General features: G+C 35.4%; 1 protein-coding gene across 2 annotated transcripts in view; it reads left to right on the forward strand.

Moving 5' to 3' along the window:
- The window catches only part of DPP10 (dipeptidyl peptidase like 10), a 637,668-nt gene that overhangs the window by 173,327 nt on the left and 441,397 nt on the right, over positions 1 to 22,944 (forward strand). For both annotated transcript variants that reach the window (XM_059704650.1, XM_059704651.1), the window contains exon 3: positions 8,161 to 8,256. In XM_059704650.1, the coding sequence (XP_059560633.1) occupies positions 8,161 to 8,256 (96 nt within the window). The remainder of the gene's footprint in view (positions 1 to 8,160; positions 8,257 to 22,944) is intronic.

A 22,944-nucleotide genomic window follows, 5' to 3' on the forward strand; every position in this document is an offset into this window, starting at 1 on the left:
ACATTATTGTGTGTTCCTGTTTGAGAATAGGGAATGGGAGAATAGGTTCATAGCTTTTTGTCGGGAAACTATGAGAAGATGAGTGCACTGCAGGAGGCATGTTTCTTGGAAATCGTATTTCAGTATTTCATATTTAATGTGAGTTTCCTGAATATTGTCTCCATGTTTGGTGAAGAAAAAGGCATGGATGGGAAGGGGAGAAACAGGCACATAAACAAATATATAATTGATAACTTATTTGCCAGCTAGCCTCTTCATTCTACTCAGTGGACACATAGCTTTGGTCAGAATTTAGCTATTCCCCACGTAGTTAAATTTAAAATGCATTTCTTTATCATTAAAATGTCTTTCCATATGACTGTCACATGCTAGAAATGTAGTTAAGAAATATAGAACATCAGTTGGATGATGACCTTATTTAGGAAATAAATTCAATTATAAGTGTATATAGTATGTACTTTAGAATCAGAACTGGTTTTAGTTAGTAGAGTTGATGAGGTTTGACTGGGCTCTTGTTCAAGAAACTTAGCTATTGCCAAATAATATACTAGAGAGTAAGAAAAGGGTAAAGAAAAAAAATACAAAAAGGAAACACCCAGCATGCCAAAAGGAACAAAGGTAATTTTCTGCGTCTACATGTTATGTGATGCACTAATTCTTCCTGTGCTTCTGTTTGAATGGATGAATTGCTCACAGCAATAGTAGGTAGCACGCTGCTTGAAGCTTCCTTCATTGACAAGACTGATTTATCATTTATTTTTTTTGTGCGATTCACATTTTTTTACCTTAAATTCAATCTGGTCAAATGCCCTTCCTTAAAAAAGATACTTATGAGTGAACTTTTTCATTAACTATAAGAAGCAACTCAGTAATGTGCTTCTTGTAACGTAAAACCAGAACAAAGTGGAAGTATTTTGGCTGAAGGGAACAACTATGAAAGAGATGAATATTCCAAAGGAACAAAAACCATTTTTCTTTTGGTTCTGAAATTGTAAAATTCAAAGGTGCTTCATAAAGACCTATATATTTTAATACATTGTAATGTTTTAATAATAATAATGACAGTGGCTGACATTTAGTGAGCTGAGTACTTTATGTCCTCATTTATTTTATTTTTTAAATCCTCATCCAAGGATATTTTTTCAATTGATGTTTAAAGAGAGTGGAAAGGAGGGAGGGAGGGAAAGATGGAGAGAGAGAGAGAGAGAGAGAGAGAGAGAGAGAGAGAGAGAGAGAGAGAGAGAGAGGAGGTTGCCTCCCAGGGATCAAACCTGCAACCTAGGTACATGCACTTGATCAGGAATTGAACCTGTGACCCTTTATTGCACAGGTTGACGTTCTAAGCATATGAGCCATGGCATACCAGGACATATCTTGTGTCTTGTTTTTTTTAATATTTTTATTGATTTACAACCTAATGCCAGTTTTCTTCTGAACTACCTTCTTATGTTTCAATATGAGTTGTTGGGATAAATTTGTGATAATCCAGGATTCTCAGTTTGATAAGTGTAGCCTTGAAGTTAAAATATAGAGAAAATTATTAAAATATATCAAATAATAAGATTCCAAAATAAATTAATTTCCTGAGTAATCAGATGGTAATGTGCGTCATACGTGTTCTAATACTAAATAGTGTGTAACAATGATCGGGGAGTACATTTGGACTTGTAGGCTGGCATGTTCTAGGTAATTTTCTTGAGGAAAACAAAATAAACTCGCCACATTTTAGTGAATGCTGCGACAATACTCTGCTTCAGAAAAGAGAAGGTTGTGGCAATGTCCCTTCAGGGCAATTTGGAGCAGAATGGGGCACTAATAAGGTCCGGAGAGGGTACACTGAGGAGTATAATTTCATTTGGATGAAGGGTTCTCTGGCTAACCTCATTAAAACTATTCTTTTTAAAAAAATGTATTTTATTGATTTTTTACAGAGAGGAAGGGAGAGGGATAGAGAGTTAGAAACATTGATGAGAGAGAAACATTGATCAGCTGCCTCCTGCACACCCCCTACTGGGGATGTACCCGCAACCCAGGTACATGCCCTTGACCAGAATCGAACCTGGGACCCTTCAGTCTGCAGGCCTGATGCTCTATCCCCTGAGCCAAACCGGTTAGGGCAAAACTATTCTTAAAATATCATTTATAAAAGCGTATATTGTCTCTCTTTAAAAAGATGTAATTAAAGAGAATGGTGAATGAGAACATTTTGAGAGACAGTATAAGCGTAGCTTGATTTGTCAGGGAGATATAGGTTCCAGTTTCAGTCCTGACTCTAACTAACCATCTGACCTTTGTCAGATGACATTTAACTTTGCTGATCCTAAGTTATTTTGTTTTTTCCTGTGAAATAAAGATACTAATATCCAGTAGGGTTTCAGGGAGAGGGGACATTTGGAAAAGAGAGATTTGATTACAAAGGATAAACAACCAAAAGGATTATGATGAGACTTGCAGATAAAGGGCTATAGGAGATAAAAGCCAGCCTGGGAGGCTAGTAAAAGAGAAGCTTAAATATTCATTATATGTAGAAGAAAGAAGTCTTTATTCTAGGACTGAAAAATTCAAGAGACCTCAGGGATAGGGCATAGCAGCTAAAGAAAATTAAAGAAAAGAACAAAGAAAAAAGCAAAAAAAAGCAATGAGGTATAAAGTTCACTCTCAGTAATGAATGAAGCCAAAGAAATGGATCTTTAAGTTTCATATATATCTCTCTCCAATTATTGTTTAAAGAGCATATTTAATTATAATAATTACTTTGATGGGTTACTTTTAAAATAAGTACTAGGGACAGTTGGGATAAAATAAAAATCCTTATTATTAAAATTATTAAATAATTGCAGATAACATAACATAAAATAAAAGTTTAAAAATACTTAATAAAAATATTAAAATGTGTCTCTGTGGATTGAGCATGTACCAATAGGTTAGTTTCCCATGCCCGGGTTGCAGGCTCCATCCTCAGTACGGGGGTGTGCTCTCACATCAATGTTTATATCTCTCTCTCCCTTCATCTCTAAAATCAATAAAAACATATCTTTAAGAAAATATTGAAATGTTAACTAACCAATGAAGTGCAAAGTGGAAAAATCTTGGGTCATATAATTTCATTCATCAAAACAGATAAAAATATTTAAACAACCATTTGCATATTAATCTAGAAGTATAAAATAATAATAATAATAATTCACCATAAGCAGTTGGATTTTGTTATATAAATAGACGGTGGTAAGCAATTGGAAATTTCATTTATACAATTTTTATGTCATCACATTAGAGGGGGAAATATGTTTATATAAAAGAGGCTCAAAGTATATCATGACAGTAATAATTTCAAATAAAAATTCTAAGTGACACTGGAATAAAAAACTTACATGAGCATGATAATGATTCCTTTCTAAAAATGTGAAAAAAATCTTATTAAATAATGAAATAGTAAAGATACTGCCATAATAGAAGAAAAAAGACTGTCACTATTACTAGTATCATTCAACATTATTTCAATATTTAATCTAATAGAATAATTCACTAAAATGAAATAAATGCTGTTCAGCAATTGGTGCTGGAGCAATTGGGTATTCAGTAGGCAATAAAATAAGATAAAATATGGATCTATGATTAACCCTCATGCTATATACAAAAGGTCACACAAAACAGATCAGGGATTCATATGTAAAATATAAAACTTGATCATTTTAGAAAAAAAATATAGGAGAAAATCTTCAGGACAGAGAATTAGGTGGAAGTCTTTATTCCTTTGCCATCAAAAGCATGATTTATAAAAGGAAGGTGTGATAAACAGGACCTCATCAATATTTAAAAAATTTTCTCTGTAAAAGTCTTTTTTAAGAGGATGAAAAGATAAGGAGAGATTTTGAGGACATTTTAAGTTGACATATATGAGATTTTTTTTGTATCTTGAATACATAAAGACCTCTCCAGGCTAAGAAGGTAAACACACACACAAATGAAAACAATCCAATTAAGAAATTGGCAAATGACCCGAACAGACATTCCACTGAGAATGATGTACAGATCACAAATAAGCACATTAAATTATGTTCATTAACTACTAGACAGAGGGAAATTTAAACCACAATGGAATATCAGCACACAAGTACCAGAATAGCTAACTTTAAACATACACACACACCCCAAATATGGCAAGAATGAAGAGAAAGTGGGTTACTTATACATTGCTGGTGAGAATGGAAAATGCTACAACTACTCTAGAAAAACATATAATATTTTCTTACAAACCTAACAATGTGCTTATCATATGGCCCAGCAATTGCATACTTTGACATTTATCCCAAAGAAAGGAAAATGTATGTTTCCACAAAAATCTATACAAAATGTTCACAGCAGGTTTATTCATAATCACCCCAAACTGCAAATGATAACCCAGAAGTCCTTCAACAGTGCATGGATCAACAGACTGTGCTTAATTAATACCCTGAAATACTACCAACCAGTAATAAAGGAACGGAGTATCCATATACTCAACAGCTAGGATGGACCTCAAAGAGGATTATACTGTTTGAGAAATGCCAATTTCAAAAGGTTAAATATTATATGATTTGATTTACATACTGTGCTGAAATTTACAAAATGATGAGATGAAAGATAGATGAGTGGTTCCCGAGGGCTGCAGAGGGAGGCTGTGGTAGTAAAAGGGCAGCACGGGCGATCTGGTGCTGGGACTTTTCTGTATCCTCACTGGTGCTGGTACATGGGATACAAGTGCATGGAGCTACACACACACACATACATGCTCATACGTGTACAAATAAATATATGTAAAATAGGTGAAATCTGAATGAGGTTGATTGAGTATCAACATCAGCGGTTTGTATGATATGATTATTCAAGAGATTATCTGTGATTGAGGGAAACTGAATGAAGGGTATAGAGGATCACTCTCACACTGTATGTGAGTTTGCAATTACCTGAATGGTTTATTCATTATGTATATGATATTTTATTATATGCGTACACAAATTGTTTAAACTTTGGGAAAGAAAGCATAAAAAACATTTTATTTAATACTTTTAATTGTTTAAAGTATGTCTCCTTTTTTCCTGATTTCCCGCCCCCCCACCCTCCAGTAGCTCCCACCCCTCAGTACAAGCCACCACTGCCCCAGTGTCTGTGCCCATTGATAATGCTAATATGCATGCATACAAGTCCTTTGGTTGCTCTCTAACTGCTCCCGCCCCCCCCCCCCCCGCCTTCTCTCTAAGGTTGGATGGTCTGTTCAGAGTTACCTTGTCTTGGATCTATTTTTGTTCATCAGTTTATGTTGCTCATTATATCCCACATATGAGTGAGATCATGTGACATTTACCTTTCTCCGAATGACTTATTTTGCTTAGCATAATGCCCATCTGACATGTGAGATGGTACCTCATTGTTGTTTTGATGAATCTTGGTGGGGGGACAAGGGTGAGAGTTTAACCAAAGAACTTATATGCACATATGCATTACCCGTGGACACATATAATAGTTCAATGAAGGCCTGGGAGCAGGGTAGAGGAGGTCAGTGGGGTAAAGGGGAACATTTATAATCCTTTCAACAATAAAGATAATTTTTAAAGGAAGAAGGGGAATTGATGGTACGTTATATATAATCTTGGAAAATTTTAAATTTTGAAACATCTGTTCTTATTGAGACATCTCATAGAATAAGTGAAACCCTAATACAATTAGCTCATTTGACTAAAATCCCAAACTCCTATGACAGAAAATGAATTCTAGAATTAAGGCTTCTTTGGTTTGTAAAAAATAAATGAATAAATTACTGATACTTTTATCTAACATGCTGCTTCTCCTTTCCTTTCTGTGAAGTCCAGGTCATTTAACTTTAAAGAAAAAAATTCATAGACTTTATTTTCTGAGAGAGGTTGCGTTCACAGAAAAATCGAGCTGAAGGTACAGAGATTTTTCCATTTACCCATGGCCCTCACACAAGGCAAGACCTCCCCCATTGTGGACATCCCACACTAGAGTTATATATTTGTTACGATTGATAATTCTGTATTGACATGTCATTATCTGCCAAAGTCTATATACCTTACATTAGGGTTCACTCTTGCTGTTGTATTTTCTGTAAGTTTGGACAAATATATCATGACATGTATTACTATTATAATCACTAATATTGTTAGTTTCTTCATACTTTGCCCTTTTAGAATGTCATGAAGTTGGAGTCATATCGCCCTTTTAAATTGGTTTTTCATTTACTAATGTACACTTAAGCTTGCTCCATGTCTTAATGCAGAACAGTGCATTATCCACATCAGTGATGGCAAACCTTTAGAGCTCGGCGTGTCAGCATTTTGAAAAACCCTAACTTAACTCTGGTACCGTGTCACATATACAAATTTTTTGATATTTGCAACCATAGTAAAACAAAGATTTATATTTTTGATATTTATTTTATATATTTAAATGCCATTTAACAAAGAAAAATCAACCAAAAAAAAAATGAGTACGCGTGTCATAGGTTCACCATCACCGATCTAGATCTACCACAGTGTACACATTCACCTATTGAAGGAAATCTTGTTTGCTTCCACATTTTGGAAATCATGAATAAAGCTTATCTAAATATCCATCTGCAGGTTTCTGTGTGAACATAAGTTTTCAACTCATTTGGGTAAATTCTGGTGCAATTGATGGCTTGTACAACTACTTTTGTAACAAACCACCCAACTGTCTTCCAAAGTGTTTGTACTATTTTTTATTCTCAATAGAGATGGGTGAAGGTTAGTCATTTTATTTCTATCTTTGGCTTCTTAAAGTTGTTTTTGCAAGATTTTCCCTTCCTTTCTCTACTCTTCTAGCACTCTCTATCCTTATGCTGACATGTATCACATTCTTTCATGCTTTGCCAGTGTGAGCCCCTAAGAGCAATGCATAGATATGTCTCCAGCACCTTACAATACTTCACTCAATACCTTGAAAATTAATGGTTCCAATATTTGTTCAATGAATAAAGAAAGTTCAAATTGTGGTGTGTCAGACTGTCAAATGGAGCATTATGTTTTGCAAATCTATATATAATCCACAAGGTCTTTTACTAGGCTTGGAATCAAACAATTCACACTATTACCACTAGTAATATTTCTTTATGTGCTCCTTAGCGATTTTTTTTTTTTGATGGTTAAATACATGGTTGATTCATGTTAAAGGAAATTGCATTTGAAGTTATTGATTCTTTGGCCCAGCTTTTCAGCTGGAAGAAACAAAGCGCTTGCTGTAATAAGTTCTGAACCTTTTAAAAACAATATCTAATGAGGTTTGTATGTACCTTTGACATTTTATTTTCAACCAGAGTGAAGGTCAGAAATGAAAGGGCGCAACTGTGCTTTTATACAGTAAATAAACAATGCTATTATTTGTCAAAGAAAATGAAATATTGCTCACTCCTTCCTGGTTTCTTACTATCTAAAAATGAGTTTGCGATGCCTAATTTTGGTAATTTAATCATGTTGTCCTTGCATGTACTAGAATTTGGAATTTGAAAAGGGAGTACACTTAGTTTGTACATCACGGACTAATGTAAATTGTGCTTTTTGTTAAAACTCGGGTATTGCAGTATTTGAGTTTTTATATTTAACTCTTAAATCAACTTATTATCTGTTGGCTGGTATTTATTTGGTAGAACTTGGTATTATTCTCTTAATTTGATGAACTTTTTTCTTAGATTGGAAGTTTTCTTAATATATATTCAGTGTCCTCCACTCTCTCATATTTGGTATTTATAATACTGTAAATGTATCATTAAAGGGAATATGTTAAAGTGATTTTGGAAAGTAACTGCCTGGATTATGAACAATGAAAAATATGCCCTTAGAAGCACAATACACAATGGGAATTTTAAGGACTTTCTTTTCATACTATGTATCAATACCTAACAAGGGGTTGATCGATTAAATTTGTACTAGATCAAGACAATTTTAGTGTTAAAAATAATTTTATATGTTGAAAGATATTATGAAACAGACAAGCTTCAAATGCCAAAACCCATGTATAAATGATCATTTTATATTGTCATCTATTTAACATATTTTTGAAACAAAGTATTTCAACTTTTATGATTCATTCATTTTAAAAATTAACATGCAATAAGTGCCTAATCTGAGATTTACTTCATTTTAGATGAACTTACAAATTCATCAGAAACCAGATTGTCCTTGGAAGACCTCTTCAGGGAGGACTTCGTGCTGCATGATCCTGAAGCCCGATGGATCAATGGTATGTGTGTGCCTTTTATGTGTGATATTTATTGAGTTTTATATAATTACAGTCTAAGCCAGTGGTTCTCAACCTGTGGGTCGCAACCCCTGTGGGGGTCGAATGACCCTTTCACAGGGGTCGCCTAAGACCATCGGAAAACACATATATAATTACATATTGTTTTTGTGATTAATCACTATGCTTTAATTATGTTCAATTTGTAACAATGAAAATACATCCTGCATATCAGATATTTACATTAGGATTCATAATAGTAGCAAAATTACAGTTATGAAGTAGCAATGAAAATAATTTTATGGTTGGGGGTCACCGCAACATGAGGAACTGTATTAAAGGGTCACGGCATTAGGAAGGTTGAGAACCACTGGTCTAAGCAAATAATGCTATTTGAAGTTAGTATTTGAATCGACATCATTCTTCAAAGATTGCATAAACTTTTTAATCAGTATCTTGGCTCATGTGAGGAAACCAATTCCTAAGATAGGTCATCAATAGAAATATCCTCCACACGCTAGATCAATTGTTTGGTATCTGCGGTTCCCTCATGGTCATTATTAGCCATGTCACTTTAAATGTGTTACATCTCCAGCATTTCTCTAGGTTACTCTTCTTGGTGTAAAGGATGGATTTTGAGAGACTGCATATGTATATGCTGCAAATGTGGCTAACAAATTAGTTTCTTTTCCTTATGGTGGCTTTTCTTTTTAATCCTAAGTGCCGCAGAGTAGGGAGACTTTTTCCAAACTCGAAATGACTGAGAAATCACATTGAAATATATTGCACTTTGTCTTTTTCTGTCCTGGCAAAGACACCATCTCAGCTTTCCTTAGTAATTTCAGATTTTATTATTTTCAAGGAGTTTAAAAGAGCATGTAGATTGTAAAAGAAACAACCAAAAGTAAAATCACTGAGCGGTTCCATGGTTTCTCTTCATGGCAGGTTATAGGGAAAGTGAGTGGATTATCCAGTCAGAAGAAATGTGTTGGCAAATATTCCAATTTGCCTGACCATACTAATCTCTGTGGTCAGAGTGCAGTTCATCTTTGCCCTTCAATTTATTTAGACATAATATCTTTGCTTGTTTTCAAGGCATAGAGTAGATTATTTTATGATAAATAAAATAAGCTTTGCCCTTTATCTAATAACAATTATCTCACTTATAGTCCTTTCTTCTCTAATATTCTAATTAAGTGCTTGTATACCTGAAAAGTAAATGGTAATTTTGGGGAACTATAAAATGAAGGGAAGTTAATTCATGAGGGCAGAGGCCAAATCATACTGTTTAGTTAGCATTAACACAGTTCCTGGAGGTCACCTGGCACTCAAGACATCTCTTTGAATAAAGGAATGCATTTCATTGATGTTCTGTGTTATTTTTCAAGAAACTAAGTTTCAATTGAAATCAGTTGGAAGATGAGTGTGAATCATGGTGATGGTATTATGCAGTGATTTTCAACTGGTGTGATACAAGAATTTTTAAAACACGCAGTCCCTGACTATTCAGTAAGGGGCTCTGACCTCTTTTCCTTAGATTATCAAATTAAAAAACGACAACAGCCATCACAGCAAGAGCCATCCTGGGTGAATAAATCAAAATATGCCTATATTTTTGTGATTTCAGCAAAAAATATATTTTTTGGTGTGCTGCAGAATTGTTTAAATAGTTTATGATGAAAAAGGTTGAAAATTGCTCCTATTATAAATAAAAATAATTTGCCGAAACCAATTTGGCTCAGTGGATAGAGCGTCGGCCTGCAAACTGAAAGGTCCCAGGTTCGATTCCGGTCAAGGGCATGTACCTGGGTTGCGGGCACATCCCCAGTGGGAGATGTGCAGGAGGCAGCTGATCGATGTTTCTCTCTCATCGATGTTTCTAACTCTCTACCTCTCTCCCTTCCTCTCTGTAAAATATCAATAAAATATATTTTAAAAATAAATAAATAAATAAAAATAATTTAAATAATTTATTTGTATATTTTTATTTGAATTGTTTACAAATTAAGGACTTGCCATATTGTTGCCTTTGCACTATGATTATTTCAGATGAGCACTGTAACTAAAGGAGACTAATAAAAATGAGGTATCATTACCAAACATTGTTCTAATACACAGATCTCTCACAAATCATTCTCCTAATGTGCTATGGTAATTCTGCAAGTCATCTTTTTATTTGCTAACACTTATTTTCTATTGGAGAAGAGGACAACAACATTGTGAAAAAAAATGTGTTATTAGATTTGAATTGCTAAATGATATTCTGTTTTAGTCACCAAGATTTTGGAAAAGCGTTAGAAATCCGTGGTCTTTGACTTTGGAAAGCAAGCAAAAATCTTGGGCCTTATCTCCCTTCTCAGGTTAGCTTGGATTATTTAAAGAGACATTCACTCCTGTGTATAACTGACACTTTGATATTGAAATGCCAAAGGACTGGATGGATATTTAAGCAGTGAACTGCATGCTAAATTAAGCCATTTCATTATCTAGGGCACACATTCTAACATTCTCCTTTAACTCTTCACGAGATACCAAAATCATATATTTGGAGTTAATCATTTTAAGCTTAAAAAATAATTTCATTCTTAACTATTGGTAAACCTAATCTTGAGAAATATCCTGGGACAAAGCTGCAGTGTTATCATTATATTCTAGCTGAAACGTAGGCTATAATATTTATTTTGAAATTTGAGATAAAAATAACCCTTTCACCCAGCTGATGTGGCTCAGTAGTTTAGTGTCGGCCTATGAACCAGGAGATCACAGGTTCGATTCCTGGTCAGGTCATTTGCCTGGGCTATGGGCTCAATCCCCAGTAGGGGGTGTGCAGGAGGCAGCGGGTCAATGATTCTCGCCCTCTCCCTTTCTCTCTGAAAACTATAAAAATATTTTAGAAACAAACCTTTAAACAGGCTTAAGCTCTCAGAGGCTCTGTAAATACCACTGAAGAAATCGACTCGCTGCCAGTAGACTGTGTGCAATGTGCTGCTTTCCCACTGAGAGTATAGATTTGTGCTTCTTCATTCCTCTTATTCAACCCAGATCACTTTCTTAGCAGTCACTAGATACTTGGCCTACTTACTGGTTCCTCACATGGCCAGGAAACACAGTGGGAACTATATGAATAGAATGTGTAACCTTGGCCTCATTATCACAGATTGTATCTAAATATAAAATTTGAATTTTTTCTTTACTCTCATGAGGTGTCTCACCAGTCTTTCTTAGTATGTACATCTCTTGAAGAGGCCAAAGTTAAGCTCATTTGGAAGTTTCATTTAGTCTTGGAGGTCACCACAGGTAGATGGGAGTGCAGCAATGTCATTTCTTATACTGGTTCCCAGATAAAATAACTGAATGTCATTGCAGCCTTTGACGGGTACTCATGTTCATGGTTAGCTTAACATCTGCCTTCCCCCATATCTGCTCATAAGCTTGAATCTACATTTTTATAGCATCTTTTTTTTCTAGTTGTGTCACCTTGAAACCTAGAAATCCATCTTCCTTAAAATTATTCATCTCCCCACATACATTTTTATTGAATTTATTGGGGTGACATTGGTTCACAAAACCATATAGGTTTCAAGTTTACAACTTAACAAAACATCATCTGCACACTGCATCATGCGCCTAACACCCAAAGCAAAATCATTTTTCCCCATTTATCTTCCCTTTGCCAACTTCCACCTACCCCCATCTACTGTATATGTATGCATGTGTTTGTTGCATCATTTTACCTGCTTCCATCCAGCCTCCCAATCCCCTTACTTCTGACAGCTGTCAGTGTGTCCCATGTGTCTATGCCTCTGTTTCTATTTTGTTTGTCAGTTTATTTTGTTTATTAGATTTCACATATAAGTGAGATCATATGGTATTTGTCTTTCTCTTTCTGATTTATTTGGCTTAGCCTATATTTAAATTATTGTTTGAAATTTAAATCATTTTCTTTAAGGAAATGTTTTTAAGATTCCAGCTTGCCTTAAAATGATAATATTTATAGTAAACACCAAATAGAGTAGGGAAAAGTACTTCCCCATAAAATTGAGTGTTAACATTTCAGAGAAAAAAATAATATTTTTATGTTTTAGACATATAATGATTACTTTAAAGTATTGAAAGGGAGTTGGAAATAGAAAACAAACTTTAGATTAGGATAAGCAAACTTTCATATTTCAACCTACTTTGTGAAAGAAAACTATACTTTGATTTTTAAAATGAGGAATTAAGAAAGTATATAAAAGTATATATATATATATATACCTTTATACTTTTAGAAACAGACAACAGTGTGGTGATAGGCACAGGGACACGGGGTTGGGGGTAGGTGGAGGTGGGCAAAGGAAGGGAAAATGGGGATGTAAAGAGAATTTGCTCGATGCAGTGTGCAGATGATGTTCGGTTGAGTTGTACACTTGAAACTTGTATGGTTTTGTGAACCAATGCCACCCCAATACATACAATTAAAAATCAACTGACAAAAAAAATAAATTCATTTTTAACTTATAATAAAGAAAAAAAGTCTGAGAGAGATGAAAGAGTTATGCTTCGAGTTCATCAAGAATTACTGAGTTCCAGCTACAATACAGGGTTTTGTATATTTTAAGTGGAAATCTGTTACCATTTGAAAGATTTGTAGTAAAATAAATGGTGTTTTAATAGCTGTAATAAATTGTACAAAATTATGGTTGGTCTGTTTTTGTTGGTCCAGGACCTGGGTTTGTCAGCACAAATGTAGATTCAATAGACACTTGACATTGACATCTATTTTTCCATCTACATGTTCACCTATCTTTTATTCAACATGTGCTTATTGAACATAGCAAAAATATTCTAGATAAGATGAATAGATGCAGTCCTTTCATTAAAGGGAATTATGAATATAAAGGTTCTTCCCTCATTGTGTACAGTATTTTTATGCATATCTATGGGTTAAAGAAGTGAATTAGTAATCAAAGGCTGTGATGGCACAGGAAGTAGAATTTAAGTAGAGAGGTGCAAAACATATTGAATTAAGACTACAATGAGATTTGATTAACTTTCTTTTCCCCAGAATCAAAAACACATTACCATCTCCCTTATCTCTCTCTTCACGCTTGCACATTTTGTTTATTGGACTTCTTTTAATTCTGTTTGCTTCTTCTTTATTTGATACATTCTTTACTTATATACATTTATAGTCATAACTAATATAGGCATGGACCACTGACATGCTTAAAGGAAACATAATTAAGGTACCTACAGAATTTAGGAACTTACTGCTAATAATAGACCTGAAATAGTTATACAACATTGGGTGATACATTTTTCAATTATTGTTTTATTTTTAATACATTGGAAATATAAGAGATCAGTTTGAGTTAAGACTAATTGAGTAGTCTTTATGGAAGAAATGAAGTTCAATTTCACTGTAGGGGGCAGAGGAACCTAGGGGAAAAAAGGGGATATCATGGGGAGAAAAGGATTGATTAGGACACAGTCATAGGAATTAGCATAGCACATAAGGATGACTAAGAAAAATGCTGTTTGTGTGCATGTGTGCAAAATTAATGGTGAAAAGTTGATCAACTCAGTATTGGCATTCATTAGGATATTAATACTTGTTCATTTTACTGTACTTGTTATCCTTTAATCTCTTTTAGTAGATTCACCCTTGTATTACATCTTCATTTGGAAGTTAAAATTTGAAGTTGCTTTCATGATTGTTAGCTATTTTATTTTCCTTGAATTAAAATGAGAGATATTGGTGTTAGGAACTTCATTTTATATGTTTGTAGTGTGACAGGATTCACATTTACTTTTCAATGTATGTTATTTATGTGCATTTCTTTGAAAACCCTTGTTTGAAAGGCTGGTGGGCACTAATTGTTTGCTATGAGTAAGTTGCATTACAAAAAGGCTTTCTTCACTTTCCAATCATATCAGTAATTAGCTCTGGCCAGAATCCAGGTCTTTCATATTCAATGTTGGGGAGGAGACACTGGAGTACAGGAAATGTCTAAAGTGAATTTTGTTGTGTTGTACTCGAACTAACATTTAACAGTGTTTGTAAATCAATTAATGGAAACATACCTATGGCATAAGGAAAGAAATGTTAAGGAAAAAACAGATAATAAGGGAAGAAATTATTTTACTTATACTGGACTGTTTGAATTTGATTAGAATTCTTAGCAGATTGTGAGAAAATGTAATCATTTTATATCATTGATTGTAACTGTAAAACAAAGAGTTGTGTAGGTAACTGTAATAATGAACTCATATTTACATATTAAGCTTATAATACAAATTACTTTACTGGAGTTATGTTTTTTTTTGTGTGTGTATTTCTTTCTTTCTGATGGACTAATTTAACCTAATCAGGTTGTTAATTTAGTCAGTTTAAATGGCCCATTGAGATAGTTAGATAAAACACAATCAACTAATTCAATTTTTACATTGAATAACTATATACTAAGCATGAAGATACATTTCAGGAAACATTTAGGTAGAAGAATTGTTAACAATGATATTTTTTATTATTAAATGGCTAAGATTCTTTATGGTAAAGTCATTTCATGCACAAACATTTAGTCAACTGAAATTTCCATCCTGCTCATAGTCGTTGGTGCCATGGGTTCATAGAGGCATACACCATAGTAGAACTAGCCAATTTAATTCTACTTATTTTCTATATTTGCCTTTTATTTTCTATATTTATCTGATGAGAATTATATACCCTTTCCATAGTACTCTAATGATGCAAAAAAATGAAGTAATATCTGCCTTCATCAATTTATTATTAACGTTATTTATTAAATAAACATTATGTTTGGGAGACATCTAATAGTTGCCAGGAACTCTGCTTTGCATTTTATTTCGTTATATCTAATGCTTAAGTAAAGATATATTCATTTGTAAATGGGTTGAAGTCTACACAGCTAGAAGGAGGCAGAATTAGACATATTATGTTACTTTCCCATAATAATGAGCATAGTAAATGTAAACACATATAAATGAAGGAAAACAATATTAAGAGAAAGACAAATAACACGAAGAGACAGTAATTAAAACTTTAGATATAAGATTAAGCATATGCTATATAATTAAGGTACGAAAAGTGAAACTCCTCAAACAAATTTGTGCAAGAACTCTGGAATAAGAGCCCACAGAACTGGAATTTACAACTTAGTGTGGAATAGAAAACCAAGTATTGTACCAGAATTCAGGAATCTTAGCTTATAATAGGTGAATGCTCACCTTGGGAAAACCTCATCACTTTCCTGAACCTCAGATCCTTCATATGCATAATTAGAGGGTTTGACTGAATGACACAGGAGACCAATTCTGTTTTTTTAATTTGGGAAAAATTCAAATTTGAGTAATGTAGAACAATAGGTCTTAAAGCAAATGACAATATGGCTAACAGATAACATCATAGCACCTGGTAGTAGTGGAATTAGGGGAATTTTATTATTTGTAAGTACTGTTAATAGCAGTATCTCACAGTTCTCTGCTATCACTTTCAAAACTTGATTCTACTCTCTTCAACTTCTAACACACTTGCTAAAGGACATGAGTGAAATTGACAATCCAATTTATATTGTTAAGTATGATGCAAGCTTTTTTTTTTATCACCCCTAATGATTTAATGCACTTAATGCCCTACACATCTATTTATGAGTTAAACTGTTAATTATGCATTGTTTCAAATGAGAATTGAGAGTAATTGAAAGTATAGAAAGTCTGAGGATGGAATATTCTTTTATGTAACTTTTTAATGAAACTTTCTTCATTAAGCATAAAAAATGGAAGCGCAGTATAATGAACCTCCAAGTAATTATCACCAATTTGTGAATGATTACTAATATCTTATGAATCTTGTTTCATGTAATGATACACATATAAGTGTGGAATTATAAGAATAGGAACAGCTAAAGGAATACATCTGTTTCAAGCAGAGAGAAGAATAGATTGGTTATTAGAGATGTGGTCAAGGGGATTCTATGCTGATCATAGCTGGTTTCTGGAATTGGACTAATACTGAATGACATAGTTTACCATTAAGAGGTATGCAGGGAAGTAAATCAGAATTATGAGCTAAAAATCCTGATAAATACTTGAAGCAAGTCAGACCTAGAGAAGCAGGGAAGAGTTATTTCAGAAACACCATTAGCTATGAAAGGGCACCCTGTGAGTAAGGGTTAGATTTATCATGTAGACTTTAGAATTAACTGAAATGTAAATTAGGGGGGGGGCAGTATACGTCTACTTACCTACAGTAAGTCATATTGGAAAATGTAGTTTTACAGCTTTTGGTTAATCTAGGGTAGGAAGTAATGAGCTCTCCACTCTTGCTTATATTATAAAGTGGTTGGATGATCATGTGATAAGGACACTTTCATGGGATTCATGTAATTGCTATGAGATTGTAAACATTTGAACTATTAGTTCAACTTTAGTTATACGGTTTTTAATTGATTTCAGAGAGGAAGGGAGAGGGAGAGAGATAGAAACATCAATGATGAGAGAGAATCATTGATGGGCTGCCTCCTGCATGCCGCCTACTGGGGATCAGGCCCCCAACCTGGGCATGTGCTCTGACCAGGAATCGTACCATGTCCTCCTGGTTCATAGGTCAACACTGAATCACTGAGTCATACAGGCTGGGCGAGTTGTAAGATTTTATTATTTTGTCTCTAAATCAACATCGAGGTATAGTTTAAGCCACTGCTTTAGTAGTTCTTTGGTTTAGGAATCCATTGATACATTGACCTAAAAGAGTTCCTAGGGAGTGGTGTCAGCTTTCACAGAAATTTCCCTGCTCCGTATTTCCACACAGGAAACCTCCATTATGTGACATGAAGCCTTTGTCTCTTTGTCTTGACTGGCCACATAAAGTTGCTGAAAAATAATTTAAAAGCTGATCTCATTTTGCACTTTCAGTTGATAACACCTTGCAGTCCTCCTCTGTGCTGTCAATACTGATGCCAGTTTGAGTGAGCTTGAACATTCATTACTAGGACTGTGTGTGTACCCAGGCCATCAACCCGTCACTGCCCTGTACTTCCAAATAGCATCTGAAAGCAGGTAGCTTGCACCTACCTGGTTTTTGAAGGTATTTCATTTGTAAGTGAAAATGCACATTAAATCATGTGTGTGTATGTTTGCTTCTCTTTCCTAGGAGTGTGAATGTTCATTTGGTTTTCTGACATTACCAGTCTTACTAATTTAATTTTCTACCATCACTCCACACCCATGATTAAATACATTTTTTATATTGCACTCGTTGGAGTTTAATGGCATTAAGATCTTATGATATTCAAAAGATTTTAAAATTATAAAATATCTTAATTAGAAAAGTGCAGGACGCCTTGTAGAGCAGAAGTGCTGCACAATTTTCTTGGGCTGCTGATTAAGTGACTGGTGCTCAGAACCATCAGATGTGTTGTTTTTTATGGCCTTCCCAATATCCAGGCGGAGAAGCAGCCTCTGTATGTTAGAGTGTCTTACAAGGGAAGGGTTAGGCCTCCAGACATTAGAACTGTAGTTGTGTCACTGGTTGATGTGGGCAACTTGACTTCTCTAAGTGGCCAAGTCTTCATCCATTAGACTGAGAGGATAATTTATCTTATTCCTTCCTTCATAGTCACTGTGAGCATCACAAGGGCTATAAGTCCTGTGAGAACTTTAAAACATTTATACATTTTTGTCTCTATACTTATTTTTGTTTGTGTGGTGTGTTTTTTTTTCATTCTTGACACTATTACAAATGTCTCCTATTTCCCCCCTCTTTGTCTACCCCCACCCAGCCACTAACCCGCTGGCCTTCACCACGCTGTTGTCTGTGTCCATGGGCTATGCATTTATTGATCGAAAATTGATTTTCACTTCCCTACACTGTATGGCTGTGGGCAAGTCAGCCAATATTTCTGGGCATTACTTTTGTTTAAGCACCAGAGTGAGAATCACAACAGCAATAATAACTAGTCATTGGGTGTTGGGTAAGTGCCAGGCACTGGGCTAACTGCTTGTAGTGTACAATGTGATTTAATCTTCACAACAATCCTATGAATTATTTTTATGATCTCCACTTTACAGCTGAAGAAACTGAGCTTGGAGGGTTTAGTAATTTGCCCAGCTAGTAAGAAGAAGAGCTGGAGGAAGGTTTCTTAGGTTATTTAATGAAGAGGGATGAAGGGTACAGAGTTTTAAGTTATGCAAGTTCAATAAAGTCTGCAGATCTGTCTCGGGGGCTTCAGCTGGTGTATTAAATTACGAATACGCAGATTATGACATTTTGAATGAGAAGGCACAAGCCATCCACAGCGGTCAACGGCATGAGCTCCCACCATGAGGAAGTGAGAACCCAGGGGCCATCTGATTGAAGGCTGGGTTCCAGTACACTCATGCAAAGGAAGTAAAGTCCCAAGTTTATTACGTACAGATCCTGAATGTCAGACATGGAGGGACTGGCCACAGAGAGCCAAAGGGAGGGCAGTCCTCTGCCCTAGGTCACCAGTGAGCAGGAGATAGAGACCAGGGCCGATGAGGTGGTTCAGGAGGTGGTCACTAACTTCATGGGCTCACTTCTAAATGGTTATTTCAGAAGGGGCTCCGGGAAAAGCAAAGCTGAAGCTTGTGGTGGGCATCCTCAGCTCAGGTCCTTAGCTAAATGCCTGGACTCAGTGTGTGCAAGGTTGTCACACTGTGAAATGCCCAGGCAGCAACTCAAAACAGCTGTTTTCTCATCTCAAGAGCTAATGTACAACAGTGTGACTCTAGTTAATATTACTGTATCATTGTTATACTTGAAATTCGATAGAGGGCAGAGCTTAAGGGTTTTCACTGCCCACTCCCCTCCGCCCCTGCCACACACACACACATACAAGAAAAACAGAGAACAGTAACTTTGTGAAGTTATGAATATGCTATTTAGTCTGATTATGGTGATTACTCCCCAATGTCTACACATATCAAAATATCAAGTAGTATACCTTAAATATGTATCATATTTTATTTGTCAATTTTACCTCAAAATTTGGGGGGGAGACAATTTTTAAAAATAACTTTAAAATAGTCCTAAAAGTATGCCTAGGTGAGGCATGTGTTGGTAGAGAGTAAAAGCCAAAGAAATAATTATGTGCTGTTTGGCTTTTTTCATTTATTATTCTGGTACCAGAAACAGATGCATACTTTTCCTTAGGAAGTGTCAGTTCTACTCTAATTCAACTGTGACTCATGCTGGCATCTCTGGTTTTGCAGAAAGCTCCCTACACTAAGAATGTCCCCTCAGCCGTGTTGGACCCCGTACTGCTACCCTAGGTTTTCTCAGGCAGGAGCACTACATTTTGCCCTTGTTTATCGTCAAAAGCAATGTCTAGGCATGTAGCTACTTCAACCAATGAATTAGGGCTTTGGTGACACAGACCCTCATTTTAATTAGAAGATAGACACAATTGGGAAGGTAAACTTTACAGTATTTCCTTGTAGTCTTAGATGAAATATATATATATATAGACATTATTTCTTCTTTCACCAATTAAAAGGAAAGACATCCTTCAATTTATTTAAATATTAACAAAAACTAAATTATTATGACCAACAGTGTCATAGAGTGTGGTGTGATTGCTGATGGGCAAAATTCTGTATCAAGTAACCTCTATATAAGAAAACTAATGTTATTTTTTTACAATTGCTGGGGCAGGTTCTAAGGAAATAAGTGGATTACTTAGGACACACCACATTTTCATGATGAATAACTATAGGATTTCAATCTTTATAAAATTCTTATTTTTTGTTTGTTTTTAAGACTATTTATATATATACTAGAGCAGGGGTGGGCAAACTTTTTGACTCAAGGGCCACAATGGGTTCTTAAACTGGACCGGAGGGCCGGAACAAAAGAATGGATGGAGTGTTTGTGTGAACTAATACAAATTCAAAGTAAACATCATTACATAAAAGGGTACGATCTTTTTTCTTTTTTAGTTTTATTCATTTCAAACGGGCCGAATACGGCCCGCGGGCTGTAGTTTGCCCACGGCTGTATTAGAGGCATGGTGCATAAAATTCCTGCACGGGTAGGGTCCCGAGGCCTGCCTGGTGATCAGAGCCATACTGCTCTTGTTGGGGCCCATCAGGGCCAGCAGCACCTCCACTGCTGCCTGCTGTCAGCACCTTGTCACCGATGCCTGCCATGTTCTGAGCCACCTCTGGTGGTCAACATACATCTAACTCCTTGGTCGGTCGAACTTCTGCCCGTGAGGACAATTTGCATATTAGCCTTTTATTATATAGGATTAATTCACTTTTTTTAATCCTTGTCTTTCAAACCTCTCAATATAATGGCAATTCATTCTAGAAAGCTAATACTGGGAGAGGTTTTAGAGAGGTATTCCTCAGTTTACCATAAGGTATTTGAGAATGGGGATCATGTTGCTCATTTTCATTTTAATCCTATAACTCCCAGCTCAGTACCTGTCACCGTTTAGGTACTTAATTGTTTTTTGAGATAGACTGGATTCATATTCATTGACTGTCACTGTCCACAATCATCGTCACAAGCTCTGTTTTATAATGAAAGGCAGTGAATTCTCGGCTGACTTGTGTTTCTCAGGGTCACAAAGTCACAGAGCCATATTTAAAATCAACCAAGTGATTTTATTTTTGCTATTAATTAGTATTAATATATTACTGTCTTTTTGACCTTTAATAATGAAAATTTCTAAATATAGATTTATTGACTCCATGCAATCGAAACGGCTATCATTAAAGGAAGAGGACACCAATAGTGATTAGTAATCAGAATCTGGGATTTTGCTGAGAAGTGATATTTTGATAATACAGTTATCTGGTTTCTTCCCCAAAGACATCTATACTGCTTATTTTTTAAATTAAAATTGTTTAATGTTGACACAATTTCAGACTCCCCCCGATCCCCTTGTACACTCCCCTCTGTCCTTGTACACTCTTGATGAAACTATAAACTAGTACAGCCATTATGGAAACAAAGTATGGGTGCTCATCAAAAATTTCAAAAAATAGCTCTACTGGCATGGCTCAGTGGTTGAGCATAGACTTATGAAACAAGAGGTCACGGTTCGATTCCCTGTCAGGGCACATGCCAGGTTACAGGCTCAGTCCCCATTGGGGGCTGTGCAGGAGGCAGTTGATCAATGAGTCTCTCTCATCATTGATATTTCTATCTCTCCCTTCCTCTCTGAAATCAATAAAAATATACTTTTATTTTTTTAAATATGGCTACCATATGATCCAGCAGTTCTAATTCTGGTTATATAGTCAAAGGGAATAAAATCAGTATCTTGAAGAGAAAAAAAAAAAGGTGACTGCTTACTCTCAGTCTTTTTAATCTCTCCTCTTGTCCCTTAGTAACTGTACCTCTTGACTAACCTGCATATTCTGAGAGCATCTCAAATTTACCTTTACTTTATGCATTTCCTTTTTTTTCTTTTTAGGCATTAATTCTCCTTTCAATGTGGCTATATAAATTATGAGTCTTTGAAGATCTTAATTATATTCCTTATTCTTTATATCATAATATAAAGCTTTTTATCTCTATTTTATTCTTTACAATTTTATGCTGTGATTATATACAACACACATTTTCTTTTCTTTTTTCTTTTTTTTATATTTTAGTGATTTTTTACAGAGAGGAAAGGAGAGGGATAGAGAGTTAGAAACATCGATGAGAGAGAAACATTGATCAGCTGCCTCCTGCACACTCCCTACTGGGGATGTGCCTGCAACCAAGGTACATGCCCTTGACTGGAATCGAACCTGGGACCCTTGAGTCCACAGGCCGACGCTCTATCCACTGAGCCAAACCAGTTAGGCCACAACACACATTTTCAAAGATTCCTTAACTCTCTAAACAGATTTTTAAACTATTTGTATTTTTTTTAGAAAAAATATCTTGTCTTCTTCAAATAGGTAAAAATCAGTCATTACCACTCCCTGAGGCCTCAGGATGGTGTTCTATGTTTCTACTCATAAACATTGTTTTTTTTGCTTATCTCTGGAGGAAAGATCCTCTATCTAGACTCTGTCAATTCCTTTTGACTTTGTTGAGTCTTCTAAGATCCTCATTTTTTTAAAAAAATACATATTTTATAATTAATTTTTAGGAAGAGAGGGAGAAGGATAGAGAGATAGACACATCAATGAAAGAGGAACTTTATTGATTGACTGCCTCCTGCACTGACCCTACCAGGAACTGAGCCCAGGTATGTGCCCTGACCAGGAATTGAACCAAGGACTTCTTGGGTCCTGGGCCCTGGGCCCTGGGTCCAGGCTCAACCTCTGAGCCACACTGGCCAGGCCAAAATCCTCATTTTTCAAACAGGTGGAGCTGTCTGTCAGGTTCCTGGATTACTTTTCAATGTGTATGCACATTCCAACCAGGAGTCATATGAGTATTGTTATTGCATCTTTCCCTATCCATTCAATGATTGCCTCTTAACACTCTAAATAGCATTAATAAAATACCATATTATCTTCCAAGGTATTTTCTGGAAGTTGACATTTCTAATGGACATTGTAAGAGTGATACTGTAGGGAGGAGGGAACTGGGAAATAAAGCGCAGTTGGTGGGCCACTTCAAGGAGCACCTAAGTGGCAGATACGTGGCTGGCCTACATATCTGGTTAAAATAACCACTTGAATTCTAGATCCAAGGGACAGACAATGGAGGCAAAATGT

The sequence above is a fragment of the Myotis daubentonii genome, chromosome 7 (assembly GCF_963259705.1).
Source record: "Myotis daubentonii chromosome 7, mMyoDau2.1, whole genome shotgun sequence".
Classification (NCBI taxonomy): domain Eukaryota; kingdom Metazoa; phylum Chordata; class Mammalia; order Chiroptera; family Vespertilionidae; genus Myotis; species Myotis daubentonii.